The sequence below is a fragment of the Zonotrichia leucophrys genome, chromosome 4 (genome assembly GCF_028769735.1).
Source record: "Zonotrichia leucophrys gambelii isolate GWCS_2022_RI chromosome 4, RI_Zleu_2.0, whole genome shotgun sequence".
NCBI lineage: Eukaryota > Metazoa > Chordata > Aves > Passeriformes > Passerellidae > Zonotrichia > Zonotrichia leucophrys.
The window spans coordinates 40,471,444-40,492,190 of NC_088173.1; the positions used below are offsets into that span (position 1 = coordinate 40,471,444).

Consider the following 20,747-nt stretch of genomic DNA (forward strand, 5'->3'; position numbering starts at 1 on the left):
TCAGCAAACACAAATCCAGGCTGCTACAGTTCCACACCCCTGCTACCCCAAACACTGCTTTCCATTAGCACAAATACCAGGGAATGACACACTATTTCAGGGAGCTCTAGCAGCTGAAAACTGGCTCTGCTAGGGTGGGGGCATTCTTTTCTCAAGTGGAGCAGCCACCCCTGCGTGCACTCCAGAGCTCAAACAGTGTCAGAGCAGGGAGGGCAGGGTCACAGCACCTCACACCAAACTTGCTCCATGCTACCTGAGGCAACATGTAGCTGTACACTGAATTTTACTACCCCCAGACATAATGTCACACAAGGAAAACAAGATACTCCAAACAACTTGGTATGTCCCAGTCATTTCTTCCTCACCACATATAGCAACTTTCCATTCTAACAGGACATGGCAAAACAAAAACAAACCTTCAGAAACTTCTTTTCTTTAAGAAGTTTCTGAAGGTTGCAGCAAGAACCAAAACCCCCCAATATTCTATAAAAAACCTGTAAAAGATCTCCCATTACTGAGGCTATTTAGATAAAATACTTAATAATAATAATTAGAGAAATGACTGGTAATGCTACACATTAAGAAACAAATTATACAACCACATATCTACAAGAGTAAGTTCAGTGGCAACAAAGTATGTCAAAATGTAGAATTTTCACACATTCCAAAACAATTTCTTGAATTGTTCTGTGCACATCTCCATCATGAGGAATGCTTTTTTTGCCTCATGCAACTGAAAACTGCATAGCAAAGTACACATGCCTTTTTTTTAAATGGCATAAGAACCTGATATTCCATTCTGAAGAGTATAAAAGTGTAAGGAGCATAAAAAAGAAGCTTTAAACAGCTCTTTAGGCATTGAGAATACCTGTTTTGTACTGCTGACTAATATTTTAACCACTGCAAGGTGGAAGTGCAAGCTTAAGGAGCATGGAAGGTTACACATGGTACATTAACTGTATTTTTCTGTGCAACCTACAATGCACCCACACAAATAAAAAATGCTTCCTTGGTGACATAATCACTGCCCTTTCAACAGCATTAGGCAAGGAACTTCCATGCAGACAGCATCACTACTGGAGTCAATTACAGCTGCAGCAACCTCCTGCTATTCCCAAGGGACCAAAAGGAGTTTTCCTAGGTATTATAATGAAGGAAAGCACAAGTAGTTTCCCAAAAAATAGTCACATCAGTCTTCTCTGTGGAAAATTACCTGTCTTGAGTTTCTTAGGCTCATCCTAACTCACACACTGAGTTAGTGTAACAATCCTTCTTGCCTAGGGAATGCTGCTGGGTCCAGGAGAAATGGGATGGGAAGGGAATGATGTGGCCAAAGACACATCTCACAAAGACAATCACTATTCCTTAGAAAAGTGTCCAGGGTCTCCAGTAAGGTCTTCCAGGTACTACTGAAAACTGAATAATGGACTGCTTTAAAACAGAATTAAAAGCTCATCCCATGATCCAGAGTGTAACATGTGTGCACACACACAAAGTTTCACTATGACAAAAAACATATCTGTGCTCCACCTGTGTATGCATAAATAAGTATTTATGGTTTTTATTAAAATTGAGGCTTGAATGAGTACCATTTGCTCCCAGCAGAAATTTACAGGAGCAAATTCCTTGCAAATACTTGTCAGACTGGGATAAATGTCTGAGATCCACCCTTGCATTTTCCCACTAGCCTACCTTCCTTCTGCAGCAAGGTATAAATTTTCTTTTAAATATACTGCACAGTAGTAAACACTGCTCGTGAATATAAGATTTACAGCACATTAATAAAATCATATGGGCTCACTGGCCTTAAATATATGAGGCACACAATTTAAGTTTTCATGACTACCTCAAAAGAGACCTAGAGTTGCCATGCAGCATGTTTAAATCTACAGAGTATTTACACCTACACATCATTCATCTCTTACCTATCTCTAATTATTTATTTTCTCCAGCACAGGACAAACTTCTGAAAGATTAATACTATATAGGAGGTGTGATATTTACTTTATTAGTTTTAGGATTCTTGAAAAAAGCAAAGCAACACCTACAAGCAACAGAGAACATGGGATCTTAGCATTTGTAAAAATTAAAAAAAATTAAGGTTAAACATGATGCTTTAAAATAATGATAGCTAGGAGGCAGAACAACAAAAATATCTCTAATTCAGACTCCAACAAACAACATTAAAGTATCTACAAGTAACTTGGCAAGTGCCCTTGAGAAACAAATACCTTTGACACAATATACAATTGCAAAAGTGTAGGGAGAGTAAAAAATACCTGAAATTCAATTTCTATTGAGATATATATATATCTTCATTCACTGCTGGAATGTTGTATCAGATTTTTTGTATATCAACTCAAGTAGAAAATACTCATTACAAATATTACTGGTTATTTTATTAATCAAACCCAACACTGTGTGAAGGAAAGGTTCCAAACACATTCTCAAAAATAATTAAAAATTTATGTTTTCAAACAGAAAAAGCATTTCACTTCCAAAAATGCCTTGGTTTTCACTGCTGAGTTACATTTTGGAGGCTAGTGATTATTGCTTTGTATTATTATTATTATCATCCCCTCCACAAGCACTGGTGATTGATACTTACAGCCAACTGGTCAAAAGAAAAAAAAAAGATAAAAGATGTTAACTTTACTCTTTCTTTTTTTCTTAATACCACTAGTTGAGATACATCTTTTTTATATTTTGACTTTGGTTTCAAGGGCAGAACCAAAAAAAAAAGCAATCTCAAAACTGATGTAATAGGAAAATAGTTTCTTCCTGACTCTGCTGGGATCTTCTTTGTTTTTCTAACAGTGTCATACAAATCAGTTCAATGAGTTTTTGTGGATTTAGATCAGCACTGGTAAGATTAGAAGCCACACCAAGAGTAACAGGAGGCAGATCTTTAATCCAAGGTTTCCTCTGATTGCCACAACTTCACAAGACAAGTCTCCCCTAAATGGGCAGCTGAAGACACCTGGGTACAAGGACAATCTTAGACAAAGCCAACACAATCCCACTTTCACCAGCTTTTCCTCCACCTGCCTCAAGCATAAGACTAATCAGGGATATTTTTGGGATGGATAAGGCAAGCAAGACAAGCTGGTCAGACCAACTCTGTTTTGTAATAGTCATTACAAAAGCCAGCAAAAGTTAAAGCTGCTCTCACTTGCACTGAATTCTAAGTTTCCTGCACTGAAGAGTAATTTTCTATTTCAATAAGTCTCTCAAATCAAAAGACTGATTTATACCTACAGTCATAAGAAAGTCAACTCTTGCAAGCCTAAGGGAAAAATCAGCAACAGTTCTGATTCTGGAATCCCAAACACAGCCCCTCTCACACAAAAAGCTAGCTCCCAAATATAACAACATTCTAGATATCTTACAGATGTACACAAATACACATAGCAACAGGAAGATAAAATTCAGTCCTTGAGATCCCATGCTCCTCAATTCTTATTTGCATCATTTATACAAGTTCCAAGTAGCTACAACTCCATGTGGTATTTTACACAGAAGCACCAATAATGCATTCAGATCTATAGAAGATAGCAAAGGGATAACAATGGATGTCCCAAACACATAAAAAGCTGATCCATGCTTAATTTTATATGAATTTTACTGGTGATTTCATTAAAAAAAATGACAGAGCTGTACACTCCTAAAAAATACAATCTTAAAGTATCAAGTTCATCTTAATACATATGAAAATTTCTTCCAAATATTGCTACAACACACACATACATATATATATATATAAATATATAAAATCACTATGTATTTAAATCCACTACTTTAAATCAATAATTATTTAGGAGAATGAGAATTTGTATATCATCTAACAAATGCAGTCCTGACTTCACTGGCACAAGCCTGATACAAACATTAAAGTAATCAGAATGCAACTTTCCGTGCAGTAAAATTAGATAATGTACATAATGTATTGCATGCTATTGATTCTGAAATGACATTGTGGAAGAGACTCATACTTAAGTGTGCCACAGTCTCCAAAAGATCTTACCCTTAATTATTTATCAGAACCAAAATGTAGTCATTTTCAGAATTTACTTACCAGCATTGTTCATCTTAACATTATTCTCTGAACTGTACACAATATTTTCACATTTGCAACATTTGATGCAGTATGCTTTGTTGCAAGAGACAAAAGAAAAGGATTCTAATTTTTAGTAGGCCCTTGAAGTGTCTCTGTATACTTTCAAAATAGATAAAACAGAAGTGTCAAAGTATTTGAGATTTCTAGTGTGAGTGGGTAAACCACTGTTAAACAGCACAACAGTCAAACATACGCCTTTTGTCAAATTATTCTTTAATTTTGTTCTAAATGGTTAAGAGGTGGTGGATAAGTGGGTGGAGGGAGGTTTCTTACTTTTACATTAGTTTACTTGCGACTAATTTTTTAAATTTCTTTTTTCTTTGTAGCCTTCTGGAGGGGTTCAGTCAAAATGCTAAACTGTACTGTATCACTAACATCTGTAACATATTGATCATTTAACTCCCAAATCCTTGAAACATTTGCTGATCCACAACTGCTTCCAGACTAGGCCCAAATAATTCAGCACGAAGTTACATGTAGAAAAGTATTTTTTGTGCTCTGCTATTATCATATAACTAAATTCAGAAGTCTCTGCATAATCTGCATTTCAGTATTCAGAATTCTGGTATTTTTTTCTTTTTTTACAGCTACACACAGTGTCTTCATAAAAATAAACTGATTTAAAATCACTACTCTGCTAGTCTATACTTTATCAAAACTTACTGAAGCTCCATTGTATGTTGCTGCCATGTTTCTGCAAGAAACTGTCTTTCAGGTTGTACACTTGTCTTCTCCCACTTAAAAATTATGGCTGGCTTAAAATGCAGCGCGCTACAAAAATGAAAATATCAGGTCTCAAGCAAATTTGTTAAAACCCCAAATTACCACAGTAAACCTGAATAGATCCAAGCCTATATTCATATGCTTTGTATCTTCGACTTTCATTGTACTCAGCATATTAAAATGTAACATGTGCTTCCAATGACTCACATTGGAAAATGATAGAACAATTCTGATGTATATTTTGAAGTGTATGTGCCATCCTCACAGGGGGTTTTATTCAGGTATATTTGACGTGGTAAATTTTAATTCTTTATGCCCATTTTAAAACCTATCAAATCCTAATCCTTAAGACTTTTATTTACTAATGCCATTTATTCCTAAACTGCTTGAAAATAACTTGACAAAGCTGACGTTCCAAACAAAGACCACACTTCCTGTTCTTACAGGGAATCTGGAACACCATCAATGTTTTGTTCAGCTTGCATAAGTCACAAGTGATTGGCCACAGTCCCTGTGGGCATGCCATTTCATCCAGACTGGACGGTTCATTAGTCATAATTACTATAACTGTACAGCAGAGACTGCAGTTTTATCTCATCATACATCTTAGATAAAGCTGCTTCTATTTCTGCTTCATCAGCATGTGAAGTTACATTATTGGAGCTTTCATTTTCCAATCTGTGATTAACATCGGTTGTTGTGCTTATAAAACACGCACCAAAATTCAAGATAACACACAAAGTGAGGCCACGGCGTGACCACTGTTTGAACTTTGCCTTAGCAATCCTGCAGCAGTCACTGCTGCAGAGGAAGAAGAGACTCTGAAATTACAGAGTCGCTAAGAAAATTTAACCAAGGAGGTATCAACAATGCAGTCCGTAAGAGAATAAAATAAGGATGCTGGTTTCTAATGTGAACTGTGACACAGAAAAATCTCTGTTTGGTACAAAGGTTAGAGGCAGGAAATTTGTGACAACTGCTGGGTCAATCAGCATTTTTCAGGTGGTGTTTATGCAATTGCAGAAAACAAAAGCCTGCAACATAAAGAACCATGGTGAACACTGACAGCCACCGTGCTGCACTTCAGTTAGCAAACAGATGCTGAAACACTTAAATCTAATAAGGACTGTGAATGCAATCTTTAGCAAAATGCATGCAGAAGTTTCCCATTAAGGCATTTCCTTGTTGTGATGCTTGTTGCTGATTTTTCCATCTTACTGTGATAATAGGGAACACAAAGGCTGGTGACACCATCTGAATGTGCATCGTGTACCCATGATGGGCCACATAAACAGTCATAATCGACAGCTACACGCAGGCACTGAGGCTGCAAAAATCCCAGAGTAATTAGTGTTGTCTGAATGCAATGACATCTGTTTTCTCATGGTCCTCTAGACTTGTCAGGCCAATAAGATATATATGAAAAAATATGACAAGCATTGCAAATGCCCTTCTGAAAGGTCTCACTTTGGGAAAAGCTGAAGGAATGACATGTGCCACCTCTTTTTTGCCAATATACCTAAAAGCCAAAGCTTAAAGATTTGAAAAAGGTCTTTGGAGTCATTTTACATTTGACTACGGAAGGTTTATTCAGAACAGAGCCTGTGCTTAGGAAAGAATATTTTGCAGCAGTTTTTGTTCCTTTAGAAAAGCAAGCTTTGTTAAGAGAAGAGTAAATGTGACTGTTTATTTCTGACCAGAGTGCTTACACATCCGTGTCATTACCATCTCCTTTTTTAATTAAAGTAACAGACACCATGAAGACCAGAATAGTATATGCCTATGTACATTTGTATTACTATTATTATTATTATGCTTGAAGAGTGCAACAAGAACAGCTCCATAGGTGTGCCTTCTACATTGCAAAAACACTGTACCCTTTTCATCTGAAGACCTAAGCTTTTGTTTTAGGATTCTCAGCCTTTTTCCTTAATATGCCTATTCCCCCACTCTTTTTCTGGCCTGTGGCATGTTTGAGCATGCGTTTTCTCCAAGAAAGACATTAGTCATCATTAACAGAAGCCTTGACACCAAGTCTAAGTGCCTCTCCACAATGACCAAGTGGCAATCATCTTTCTCTTACCCTGTCACTGCTGATTAGGGGGTTCTTTCATGAAAATTTAATTTGTCGCCTTTCTACAGCTCCTCTTTACATTTCTGCAACAACACAGCATGCCAGCAACACTAAAAATACAGTAAAGGAGGCTGGACCTGTTTATAAGAAAAGGTAAGATTCAGATTGCATGGCTGTACTTTTCACCTAGTTTAACAAAAGAAAAAAAAGGCCCTGCAGGATAAAAAAAAACAACAGACAAAAGAAAAACTCCCATTAAATATGGAAGGACTCAAACAACCTGGCACACTTTTGATCCAACTAAATTAATTTTTTTTTCCTCTGGAAGACAGCTAGCCAGTCCCTCTTCCAAAGCTTTGTTCAATAGGCAAATAGGTAAATGCAGTATCTAAACAGATTTTTTACAACTAATCAATTTCATAACTGCTCCAAATAAACAGGTATTCAGGTTTTTAGCTTATATAAATATTTATTAAAGGATTTCATAATCCAGTGATAAATTTCAACCCCACTTCTTGCGTCTGTGTCAACACTGCCCTTGCAGTTAAAGAGTCAGCCACGAAGAAAACAGCTTTAGCTGCTGCAGACAGATGAAAGTTTCAGTCACAGATGATACTTTGCAGCTATTCAACACACACAGTCTCAGATTCCTGCTCTGCGTAACATTACAAACATTGTTGAACAAGATACCATAGCAATGAGTTATTTTAAGGAAGTTTTTCAAAACATTTACTCTTCTGCTTTATTTCAATTTGTCTAAAGATTTTTTTTTAATTATAAGCATATGCTATTTTGTTAACATCTGTGCACAGCATAAAACCTGACTGAATTCCAACTTCTAAAAGAAATGCAGATAACTTACATTGCTCAAATAAAGTAACAATACTAGAAAACTTCATGAAATTCAGATTAAGATGCATGAGTTCATGTAACTGATTTTCCATACAGGTATACTTAAAAAAAAAAACAAACCAAAAAAAACACCAAAAAAACCCACCACTTATTACAATTTTTATGTTCTCCCAATATCTTTCAGAATTTAATTAAGTGTAAAGCTAAAATCTGGATCTACCTCTATTAAATTCAGAAACCACAGCTAGTAAAATCCAAGCCATAAAAACTTTATTCAGCTTCCTGAAGTATTGGTCCTCCACTACTGACCCAAACCAGCATTGGTAGTCAGAACAGAAACTGTATTGCTAACACTTTGGATTTATATGAAACCTCCAATATCTTTAAATAGTCTCCATACATGAAATTTAAGAAGAGGAAACTAGGAATTAAAAGTGGATTTTGAATGGCAGGCTGTGATTGTTGTACTGCTATGGCAGTATAACCTTGATTAAATGCAGAGCAATACTAAAGTAAAAACAAAGCCCTGCCATGGTAACCTAAATTAACTACTGGAGCAGATCATGCTGATACAGAAAGCTGCTGTTTTAAGCTATTTCACTCGAACTCAGGAAAATCTTGGACTTTGCAGAGGGCACAAAATAAAGCTAACCTTGCGTGGCCGCACAGCTCCCATTGTTCTGTTCCCTGCGTCCTCCTCAGCTCCCTGCCCGGCGAGCCAGGAACGCAGATGTCGAGATCCTTGCTCTGCATCCATGTCAAGTTCAAGTACGAGAAGTTTAGCTCTTTGACTCCCCCCCAGCCCCAAGTCACTTGTCAGTGAAAGGTTGGGCGATTTATTGACCAGTGCAGGACGCCTACTGTCAGTGCTGAAGGAAATATGAGCGGGGGCTGTCGCTGCTGTTCTGGAGCTCATTGATAATGACATACCTGCCTCTGTCACCCATTACCCATACTACAAACTACTTAAACCTAACTGAAAAATCAATAGCCTGCTTGCACCGGTTCCTGTGGCTGCCTCCTTTGATTGTCAGCTCCTGTCTAGGGTCAGCACTTACATGAAAGGGGCTGTGACTGCCTGATGCTTTCAGGACAACCTAACGATATGAAACTAGCCAACAGAACAGTAAATTCTGTCCCCCTGCCCTCCTCATCAATTAGGCTTTGACTAGGCTTGCCTGTAGAAACCTGACCTTTTAAGTTTAGGTGAATATGGAACTAGCTGAACACGCCATTGCCCTCAGCACTGAGCCAGGAAATCCACTGACAGGTTAAACAAAACAGAAGGTTGTAACTGTCATAATTTGCATTGCACTTTCACGCCAACAAGGGTGTTATCAGTGGGGGCAAGCCCTGGAACACACAACGCAAGCACCCTAAGTCACTCTCCTCATAAATTTTCAAGTGAAGGGAGATAAAACATAAATTCACAAATGACCGCTCATTTCAAGCCCCACTTTCTTTCAAGTTCGCACTCTGGAAGCCCCCAAAGTACACAAACAATTCCCCTTTGGAGACGTGCTGGCATGCAGATGCCAGCCAGAATGAACCTCCAGGACAGATGATGGATGGGGTAAAGCCACCTGCCTGCACCTCTAAAGGACTCCTGTATTAGGGTTATTGCCCACTGAGTATTTATATGCATCAATGCGAAACATTAATGGAAAATACACAGACACACACCTGTATTTTGGAGCAGCAGGTAGCCATAAATTATTTAAAAGTCCCCAGAGAGCCCTAACTGGCACTTCTGAGTAGTATCCACTTGTACATCCTGCATCTTGGAAGTCCATTAGCAACTTCTAAATATCCCTGTGACTACAACTAAATGATAAAGCTACATTTTAATGCATGCGCCCTCCTCCAAAGGATATTGACAACCATGAAGCAAAGAACTAAAGCAAGAAATCTCAGATCTAAAGTAAAGGCTGAACTATAATCTGAAGTTCAATACAACAGTTTTTATAACTATATATAGACTTTTTTTAAAAGTTAATAGCTGAATGCCTTGCTCCTCCTTTCTTCCAAAATAAATAAATATTAAAACCAAAAGAAAATATCTTTAAAGTCTCTGATTAGGCCTCCTTTCTTATATTTTAATTTTCAATCAAAAAGTCTTTTATGTGCTTTTATGTTACTGCTTTCATGGGCCTGCCATACACAATATAATCATGACTGGAAAATGCAGACAGCATGAACGATCCAAAAAATTTATAGAATTTGAACACCCAAGCTTCTTCATACCATGAAAGGACTGGCTACATCTATGAATTGTAGTGAATACTAATTTTTTGAAACTCTGAAAAGGCTAGGAATTTTCAGAGGACTTTACTGAGTGCATACAGTTAACAACTGTAAATGTAAATACACAAACTACTCCTAGAACTCCCAGGCAAGATTCAGAACAATAATTTAAGTAATGCTTTTTTACTCTACAGCTGGACCTTTTTAACTCATCCACCCTTAATATCCTTCTCACACAAAACAGTGCAGTGCCAGACACAAAAATGAGCTCTTGGTAAATAAGTGAGAGGAAAAATGCTTCCACTTGGTTTTCAGCATTTAAGACTCAGTTCCAAAACTCCTGATACCCTTGCAAGCTTTACTTCCAAATGCTGATTCAATATATGCCAGCTGCTGCATTTAGGTTATTTCAAATGCACTTTTTTGAAACTGGAATTGAGAAAGGAAAACTGCTGAATTACAAAAAGATAAAAAACTTTTTTCATTAAAGCTTCCAATAATATGTTACACTGCAATATTTGTTACATAGTACCAAATATACAATGTTTTAAATCGACACAAAACAGCACAAATGAAGAGAAGACTCCTCGAAAATGAAAGCATAGAACTGCGTTAAAGCCCTTTTAGATAAACAGAATGGCAGTCAGAATTAATATTGTACTCCAAACAAACTACAGAGCAAACACTAGTTAAAAATGGTAGACCTAATTGAGTCTGGATGGTCCCCTTTACAGACCTAATGCAATGATTAACTATGCATCTGGTAGCATGTCAAGTCCTTTTTGTGTGCCTATCTGATAGCGAAGTGAAAGGGCATGGACAGTGTCCAGTCCCAGCAAGCAAATCATTTGGAAGCAGTCATAGCCATAGATCAAAGATTTTTCACTCTATCCAGAGTCTATTTAAACACACCAACCCAGCCCCTTGTTGCAGACAAAACCAGTTAGAAAATAAGAAAGACTCCTTGGGATACAAAGATAATAAAGGAAGATAGAAGTAGAAAATGAAGAAAAGAAACAGACTGGCAGAACCTTGATTTCCATAGGCCAAGACAGCTGGTTTACATCCTAGTTTTATTTCAGATGGTTAAAGAAAAGGAACAATTTCCATCTCTTAGATCACCAAATATTATTTCAATTAAGCTATGCAGATGGCTTTTAGACATTATTTGAGCCAATGCAGTTTCCCCTTTCCAGCAGTGGGAGATGGTACCTTGAACTATTTTGCACACACACTTTACCTAATTCATAAGAAAATTAAAAAGAGAGCAGCATATTAACATAGAGAAGTTATTCTGAAATAAGATATGCACAGCAAGATATAAAATAGGATTAGCTATGATTTGATTCTCTCATTAGAAGTAGCAACAAAATGCCTGCAATGGTTTTAAAAGCTGTAGTTTACTACTTTTATGTCAACATAGTACTTTGGATAAAAATTCAAAACTATGAAGTGCAATGCACAGAAAAGTAGACGGTTCTAACTGTGCATTTAATTTGAATGAGGGAACACTTAGAAGACTGCTCAAATGGGACTTCCTTTAAATTAAATAAAAACTTCATGCTTTTCCTATCAGACTCAAAGTCAAAACAAAATCATCTTAAAATGCAGGGAGAAGCGCGAGAGAGAAATTTGGTTTATTCTGTGCTGGTCACCACTGCTACTGAGAAGATTGAGCCCCCTCCGTTCCCTCCTCCCACAACACCCTTTCCCTTTATAAACTGCCCTCACAGAAACTCGCTGAAAGGTTATAACCTGTACAGTGGCTGGTGAGGAGCAGAGGATTTCACACTGCTATATGTTGTACTTGAAAAAGCACCTTTTTAAGTATAAGCTTATAAACAAAGAGCTTTTACCTCTGGACCTAGAAACTGACATTTTAAAAGAGTGTAACTCAGACAATTTTAGGTGAACTTATACATATGTTTTGTCTTGACAAAGCTACATGAAGGTTTTGATCCCAAAAATAACCAGTAAAACCACACAGGCTGCTGTCTGTTGGCATCATCACGCATATGCAGAGACTTCAACATCTAAGGCAATACACAGAACAATCATCTGCAGCTACTGACAAAAAAACCCCAAAAGCATGCAAATGAATACTATTTTCATTTCCAAAACTTTGATTTTACTTATCTTTGTATTTTGCTTATCTTTGAATTTTTCATAATTTTAAAATAAGTGCTGATTCAGCATTATTAAGAATCAGACATTATCTCTGTAGTCCACCTCATATTTTTTTCTCAAGCAAATAAGTGTTAATGAATTCAACTGGAGGTGAAGTTGAGAAAATTTTGGCATATTACATGTTTTCACTTCTTAAAAGTGATGCTATTAGCATAATTAATCAGTTATTATAAATAAAGACCAGCCAACACACATGAACTTGGTTACTTCTAATGGATGAAACAGCATGCACCCACACTAACTGCATCCAAACAAAAGGCCCACATGAAGTTTTAACAAGAAGAAGATTTTACAAAGACACTAGAATTGTTCTTTTTTAGTACATGTCTGATTCTCCCTGATTGCCAACTTATCAAAGATAAAATTACAAAACAGTATTTAGCACTCAAACCAGTCGACAGCTAAAAGTCACCATGAGAAAAGAGAAGATGCTACCTTTAATGCAAAGTTCAAAGCATTAGAAAAAGTCCCTCAGTAGCAGATTGTTTATGGTTAAACACCAGATTATGAACACATTCACATTTTAAGACTGAACAGGAAAGCATAAATAAGCTACTTAAAGGAGTAGCTGGAAGCAACCCCTCTCCTGCTAAAGAAATGAAAGCTAGGGGAGACTTAAAAACATGTATGAATTCTTTAATTACCATACCACTCAATCTTCACAGGGAAAAAAAGGTACAAGATTTCTACAACACTTTAGGCTGATGAGATACATGAATGACATTGGTAAAAATGAAATCATCCTTACTCCTCCGGTGTGTGCCATCAACTAACCTCATACACACAGACCTTAAAACAGATCAGACCTTAAAACTAAAGCCCAGCCATGACTCCCAAAAAAAGGTACACACTGTACACCATCGAATGCAAAAGGAATTTTATCCCCCAAACCCAGCACAACACTGGCTGTAACTATGAACCCGGTTCTGCGGTGGAGAAACGCAACGTGCATTACTGAATCATTTCTTTTCAAATCTATACATTCCCTGCAGCAGTTCAAGCTTCATCAGCAGTGCAGGAATGTATGAAAATGACAGGCAAAGGGCACTAGCTCTTTTCCCATACAGTTCTTCTATAAATGGAAGCAGAGTCCTACAAAGCACTTAAAGCTGAGAATGTTTGAAGACTGATCTCCAGGAAAAAAATAACACAATGCTAGGTTCCACAAGCAGATTAATTATTCCGTTTTCTGCAAAACTGTTTCCATTAAATGAAAGGACAGAGAGGAAACCAACTATTAGAAAATAATGGAACACTAGCTGGGTCTCATAAGCAAAGCTGTCACGAACAAAGCATATACAAACACATACGTATTTCATATGCTATTCTTAAAAATACTTCTCAGCCCTTTCGGCAGCACCTGCTCCTGAATTCACTTTTCCCTCTGCCTCTCAGCAAGGGAGAGACAAAGGACAGGCTTGGCAGAAATCCTTTAATAGCCTTAAGTCACTTTGATTAAACTTTGATTTACCTTAAAAATTACACCTTGTATCAGTAGCATGTTATAGAAACTTTAAAATACACCAGTCATTATTAAAACACTGAAATATTTAACGTGTGCCACGTCGATAAGCAGGTTAGGGAATCAAATGAAAGTATGCTATATCATAACACAGAAAAAAACTTGTACGCTTATTGCTAAAACTCTGAGCTCCTTCCCAGCTTTTTTTCTTTTGTTGTTTCAGCGGTTAACACAAATCCATAATGCTCTCTTGATGGGGGGGGAAAAAAAAAAAAAAGAAAAGAAGAAAAGAAAAAGAAAAAGAAGTCTTAACGGCAGCCCCTCGCTGCTTCTTTGCCATCCCGAGCATGAAGAGAACACCGTGGCATATCCCTCGCCTGCACGGCTGGATTTACACCCGCCCGAGCTCCGTGCCGTACGAGCGGGAGGGGGCAGGAGGAGCCAAGGCAAGAGCAAACACTGCACACCGCGTCCCCTTCCCAGTATCTTTTTACAGAAGCCCTCGCTAACAAAACACTATAGCTCCAGGCAGCGGCATGCTGATGTTGGCACTGCTTAAACCAAACAAACACGATGTTTAACAGTCAAATAAAATGTCCCGCAGCCTCCCTAATGAATTTGTCAAGGACCATCAGATCACCCCCGCCCCTGCCTCATTAACTCAAGTATGATGAGACGGATTATAACGAGAGAATACAGATCAATCGGTCTGAAGACTTCAAGTGGCTTTTAGCCCTGAGAGTTTCCCTCTCTGCGGCACACGCACGCACACGGTCTTTTTTAATGGAATACAGTATCTCCTGCTGCTGGAGGGGATGCCACTTCGTTTTATACACCATCAAGGAGCTGCTGATGGACTTCTACACTAACATACATAAAAGCAGAGGTGACAAGGGCTCTTCAATTATAGCCTCCTCGGATCCTGTTCCCCCTTCAATTATTCATCCCGGCGAGAGCAAATTCCGCCACAGATGAAGCTGGTCTTAATGCAGTGCGGCCACAAACGCCCAGACACGGGAGAGAAGGATTTCACGTGCATTATTTGCTGGAAGTGTTTAAGTTTATTGCTCAAATGATGTTTCTAATTAGCGTTGGGGCAATAAATTAAAGTCAGCTTTTGTTTAGTTGATTTATTATTTACTGGGGCTTCAACCTCAGGCAGGAAAATTGGTAATGAATTGTTTTAAATCTGAACACTGGTAACGCTACATCATTAGGCACCTTTTCGCGGGGGTGGGAAGGGAATCACCCTCTCCTCCTGCTTTTACCCCGAAAAAAGGAACGCGTGTGCCCCCTCCACTGCCAGGGCCGCCTGAATGCTCCGGCAACCTCCTCCGCGCCCAGGACACGGTAACCCCTGGGCTGGGCCCTCTGCGGGAAGCGAGACCCCGCGGAGCCCTCCTGCCCATCTCCGCTCGGAGGGCGGCTGTGCAGAGCCCTCTCCGGCGCGGAGAGCAGCGCCAGCCCGGCAGCGAGTACGCCCCGGTGGCGTGTGAAAGGCACGGCCAGCCCTAGTAACTCTTCCCTTTGCCGGAGGGAGCGGGAGGCGAGGCGTGGGACCCGGCAGCCCCGCAGAGCAGCTCCGCGGGCACCGACCCGCGCCTCGGGGCGAGAGCCCCGCTCCAGCCCGCGCATCGCCGGAACACCCAGGGACCGTGAGAGCAGCGGCGCCAGCCCCGCTCTGCCCTCGGGGCAGCCCGTCCCCTCTCCCGCACCCCTCGGAGCCTTCCCTGGGCTCATCTCGCTCCCGACGGGCCCGGGCCCGGCGGGGACACCTCACACCGCCAGCTCCGGGCACCGCCGGCACAGCCCCTCCAGCCCCTGGCGCAGCGTGCCCCGGCGGCAGGCAGGGAAGCCGGGAGCCGCTCCTCTCCTCGCGAAGGACGGAGCCGCACCGGCGCCGGGCACGTCTATACTTACTTCTTGCAGCGGTACGGCCGGCACCAGACATGTTTCTAATTTAAGCGCACACAGAAAACAGACGGCGGTATTTTCTTTATTAAAATCAGTCAGCTGCAGCCAAAGGAGGAGAGCGCAAGGAGCCGAGCCCCACCGGGTTACCGGGAGGCGCCGCACGGAGGAGCGCACCGCGCGTCTGCACGGGCACGGACCCGGCGGGGCTCCCGGCGACAGCCGGCCCGCACCGCGGCACTGCACGGCCCGGGGGAGGGCAAAGCAGCTGCGCACCCTCGCCCCGAGCACTGGAGGTGGGGAAAATGCCCTCCCTTCCATGCTAAGTTCCCGCAGGAAAAGCAGTCAGGCTCCTCCGCAGCAGGTACTGCCCCGGGGCTCCCTCCGACCTGACACCACGGAGCTACGGCTTTATGTCCAAACCATTCCATATTCTTATTAATACAAACTTGCATAAAATATCGTTTCCTTTTGAATAACTCAATCCTCCGCTTTAGGAGGATGAAAAGAACTTTATGACACAAGATTTATCTAAATTAAGGTGACTGGGTGTCACAAGTAAAACAAGGTGTGCCACGCTACTCCGGTGACGGTCTCACTTTCACTGCTGCGGCTCGGCATTAAGCGAAATGAGATTTATGCCTGCGGTGAAGCCCCGGCTCGCCTCTTCCCTTTCCCCGCACACACCGGCACTGCCGCCGGGTCCCCCCGCACGGGCGGAGGGAGCAGCGAGCTCACCTCGCCCTTCACCGGCCGCCACGGCGAAATTACAGGGATTTTTTGTTGTTCCTCTCCCCACACACACACCGCGCCGGGTGGCGGGACGCCCCGAGCCTCCCTCCCGGAGCCCATCCCGGCTCCAGCCCCGGCGCGGAGCGGGCGCGGGGCCGGGGGCGGGAGCGCGGCCGCGTGTGCGCGCGCCGCGAGCCGCGATTGGCCGTGGCGCTGACAGCTCGGCGGCGATTGGCGGCGCGGCCCCGCCCCGCGCCCGCGCGCGGCCCCATTCATAAACTACAGGGCCCGGCGGCAGCGCCGCGAGAGGGACGCGGGCACACGGCGCGGCAGGAGCGGAGCCAGAGGCGCGGACACCGGGAGCCCCGGCGCGCACTTCCAGGGGTGGGGAGGGGGAGGAGAACCCATCCCGGGCACGGCAGCTACGCCCTCCTCCCGCTCAGGATAAAACACAGTCTGTGCAAAGAAAACAAACAACAACCAAAAAAAAAAAAGCAACAACTCCTCTCCATACAGTCTCTCTCACAACAATCTATGTAGAGCTGCAGGACGGGAATGAGAGATCCCAGACCAAGTGCACCCGTCTGCGCCTAAAGATAGAGACAGCCACAGAGCCGGGTTCAGCCAACGCCTCCAGCAGGAAAAGGGAAATCAACAACACCCCCTGACAGTCTGAGCGAGCGGCAGCCAAACTCATGCACATCTCTGGCGGTGCCACGGACTGAAAGAGAGACAGACAGACAGACACAGAGTTCACTCTTCCGCTGAGGGCATTGCTCGCATTCTTCTCCTCCTCTCGTACCGTGTGCGGTTTTAAACTTCGCCGCCGACCGGCTTTTCTGCGGGAACCTTCTGCGAGTCCTGGGGAAGTTTGTTTGCTGTTTTGGGTATTTTTTCCATGAACTATTGAAACGGCATTTTTGTCGCTGCGCGGGGGGGTGGGCGCCTGAGCGCAGAGGCAGCCCAGACTTCCCTGCCCCCATCGCCATCCAAAACTTTGCGCTCCGGGAGCCCGCGGGGGCTGCCCGCCTCTCCGGCAGCGGCTCCGGCATCACCAGCACCGCCGCCGAGCCCGCACCGGCCCGCTCCTCCTCCTCCTCGCCGGGGCAGCGCTGGGCTTCGCTCCTTTGTGCTTCGCCGCCCTCCCCGATTTCTTTAATTGCTCTCACTGGCGCGCCGCTGCCGCCTTCTTCCCGGAGGCGGTGGGGGTCTGCGATTTGGCCAGTGCCTTCCGCAAAGCTGCAGCCACCGCTAAAGCATTGGATCCCTCAACGTACTGCGAGAGCCCGGTGTACAGCCCGGACCTGTGCCCCAACATGATCGCCGCGCAGGCCAAGCTGGTCTACCAGCTCAACAAATACTACACGGAGCGCTGCCAGGCGCGCAAGGCGGCCATCGCCAAGACCATCCGGGAGGTGTGCAAGGTCGTGTCGGACGTGCTGAAGGAGGTGGAGGTGCAGGAGCCGCGCTTCATCAGTTCCCTGAGCGAGATCGACGCCCGCTACGAGGGGCTGGAGGTGATCTCGCCCACTGAGTTCGAGGTGGTGCTCTACCTCAACCAGATGGGCGTCTTCAACTTCGTGGACGACGGCTCCCTGCCGGGCTGCGCCGTGCTCAAGCTGAGCGACGGCCGCAAGCGCAGCATGTCCCTCTGGGTGGAGTTCATCACCGCCTCGGGCTACCTGTCCGCCCGCAAGATCCGCTCCCGCTTCCAGACGCTGGTGGCCCAGGCCGTGGACAAGTGCAGCTACCGGGACGTGGTGAAGATGATCGCGGACACGAGCGAGGTGAAGCTCCGCATCCGCGAGCGCTACGTGGTGCAGATCACGCCGGCCTTCAAGTGCACCGGGATCTGGCCGCGCAGCGCGGCGCAGTGGCCCATGCCCCACATCCCCTGGCCCGGCCCCAACCGGGTGGCGGAGGTGAAGGCGGAGGGCTTCAACCTGCTCTCCAAGGAGTGCTACTCGCTGACGGGCAAACAGAGCTCGGCCGAGAGCGACGCGTGGGTGCTGCAGTTCGGCGAGGCCGAGAACCGGCTGCTGATGGGCGGCTGCCGGAACAAGTGCCTGTCGGTGCTGAAGACGCTGCGCGACCGGCATCTGGAGCTGCCCGGGCAGCCCCTCAACAACTACCACATGAAGACGCTGCTGCTGTACGAGTGCGAGAAACACCCGCGGGAGACCGACTGGGACGAGGCGTGCCTGGGCGACCGGCTGAACGGCATCCTCCTGCAGCTCATCTCCTGCCTGCAGTGCCGGCGCTGCCCCCACTACTTCCTGCCCAACCTAGACCTCTTTCAGGGCAAACCCCACTCGGCCCTGGAAAGCGCTGCCAAACAGACCTGGAGGCTAGCCAGAGAAATCCTCACCAATCCCAAAAGCCTCGACAAGCTATAGGGTTAACACGCCCGCGCACAAAAACTCGCCCTCCGTAAACAACAACAGCGCCTAAAAAACTTTCTATTTAACGCGAACGACGACGGAAAGAGGCGGCGAAAGACAGGCGCCCCCGCCACCCCCCAGCCACCTGCAGCTCGGCCTTTAAAAACTTGCCGACGGTTCTCCCGGCATAAACTCTCACCGCCTTGCACAGAAAAAGGGAAGAGCCTCTCTCCTCCTGTCCTTCAATGTGAATTTTTAAAAGGTCACAAAAAGAAGCGATCGGACTTTTGCAACTTCAAAACGAAACCCGAAAGGTACATTTTCCAATCCATGTATAGTCCTTTTCTTATGCTCTCTTGTTTGCCTGAATGTTGTCACCAAGTGAAAAAATTATTTAACTATATGTACAAATCTCCCTTTAAAAAAGTTTTACTGATGTTAAATGTATTTCGGTGCCAAGGTCAGATTATGTGCCCCACAACTGACTTGTTGCAAATAGTAATAAAAATATTACTTTAACTTTACGCTGACTTTTTGTGAATTGTTCTTAAATTTAGGCAAATACATTCTTTCTGAACCTCAGAAGGAATATTTTTTTTAAATAAACAAAACCACGAGATGTAAAGATAGGCTAAATGCAACACCTAGCCCAAGCCTTAGCTCAGCATATTGACTGATGTTTTCTAAACCTCCTTCTAGTTTCCATTTTTAAAAAGTGCATCTAAAACAAATCTTATATATTCTGTAGTTCAGCATGTGACAACATCTGCTATATTTCTGTTACTCTAAGGTTCTGTTCTAAATCTTGGAATATATGAAGCATCGCACAGCAGCTCGCCACAGTTTAGTCAGAATTACAGCATGCCTTTTCCTACCCTACAGTAGGGTTTTTTTCCCTTTAATTTTTTTTCCTTATGGTTTTCCTTGTTTCTATTTTTCCCCGGTAAATCTCGAGCGCTGCATTTTGTTTTAAAAGTCCACTGCTGTTTGCTTTCACTGCCCAGAGAGAACGCGCTATCCATTTGACTTGGACACCAAGGAAGTATAGATCTACCCTGAATAATTAATGCGATTTAGAGCAACCGGTCGATATTTTTTTAAACAAACATTTGTTTTTGCCCAGATTTTTAAGTACAGCATAAAATCGCACCGCAGCATAGTCAGACGAGGAGATAAGCGGGAACCCGTCAGGAAACCGCCCGATCCTACACCGGCACCCGGGCGCTCTCTGCCGATCTCCTTCCCTGCCCCAGCCCCCTCTCCCAAAGCGAAGCTCTGCCTGATTCCTCGCAGCTATTTCGCTTTAAGCTTGCTCGGGACGACTGAGAAACACCGGCAGGAGTTTTTTCGGGAACGCATTCCTAAAAACGTTAGCGTTACCCGCTCAAGTTGCCCGAAAGATTGCAACGCCGGCTCGGAGCATTTCGAGCAAGTTTTCATATCCTTTCGTGGGGCGGGGGTAGGAAAAAAAAAAAACCCACCAAAAGTCTAGTTCTTGCCCTAAAGGACTATTTTCGCTATTTTCGTTTCCTTTTGGACGGAGACGGAAATAAATAACCATTCAAATTTGAGCTGCTTTTGCCCTTAAGTTCGCAAACGAAATGCCCGCTGGCGGCAGCAGCGGGGGCGAAGGAGCGGGGTGAGCGGGGCCGCCCCGGCCGGCGGAGCGGGCACAGCCCGGCCCCGGCCCCGCAGCCCCTCCAGCCCCGGCTGAGCCCCACAAGCCTTTGTGGAACCTTCGGAGCGCTTTCCACAGCCCCGGTCCGGGATCACCTAGCAGAACGGGATTAGCCGTCCCTTCCCAAAACAGCCCAGAGCCCACTACAAACTCTGATCGTATCGCTGCCGATGCTATCGCTACCTAAGGCAGGTTTTCCTTCAGGAACTTGTCACAATGTTTTCTTTTCGGTAGTTTAGACAAATATACAGGGAACTTAAATTTATCAAACAGATGAAGCCTCATTAATTAAGCAGGCTTGCGGAGATTACAGCGGATTAGTTGTTGGGGCTTTTTTTTTTTCAGGGCGCATTTTCTACAGCAGATCGTCATCGCTACCGAGGTAC

General features: G+C 43.6%; 2 protein-coding genes across 3 annotated transcripts in view; one reads left to right on the top strand and one right to left on the bottom strand.

Annotated features, from left to right (window-relative positions):
* Positions 1–20,747, bottom strand: part of LRBA (LPS responsive beige-like anchor protein) — a 369,174-nt gene that overhangs the window by 145,190 nt on the left and 203,237 nt on the right. The window lies entirely within an intron of this gene.
* MAB21L2 (mab-21 like 2) lies at positions 16,919–19,201 on the top strand. The gene has a single exon (XM_064711251.1). The coding sequence runs from the start codon at positions 17,619–17,621 to the stop codon at positions 18,696–18,698; it is 1,080 nt and encodes a 359-aa protein (XP_064567321.1). The 5' UTR covers positions 16,919–17,618; the 3' UTR covers positions 18,699–19,201.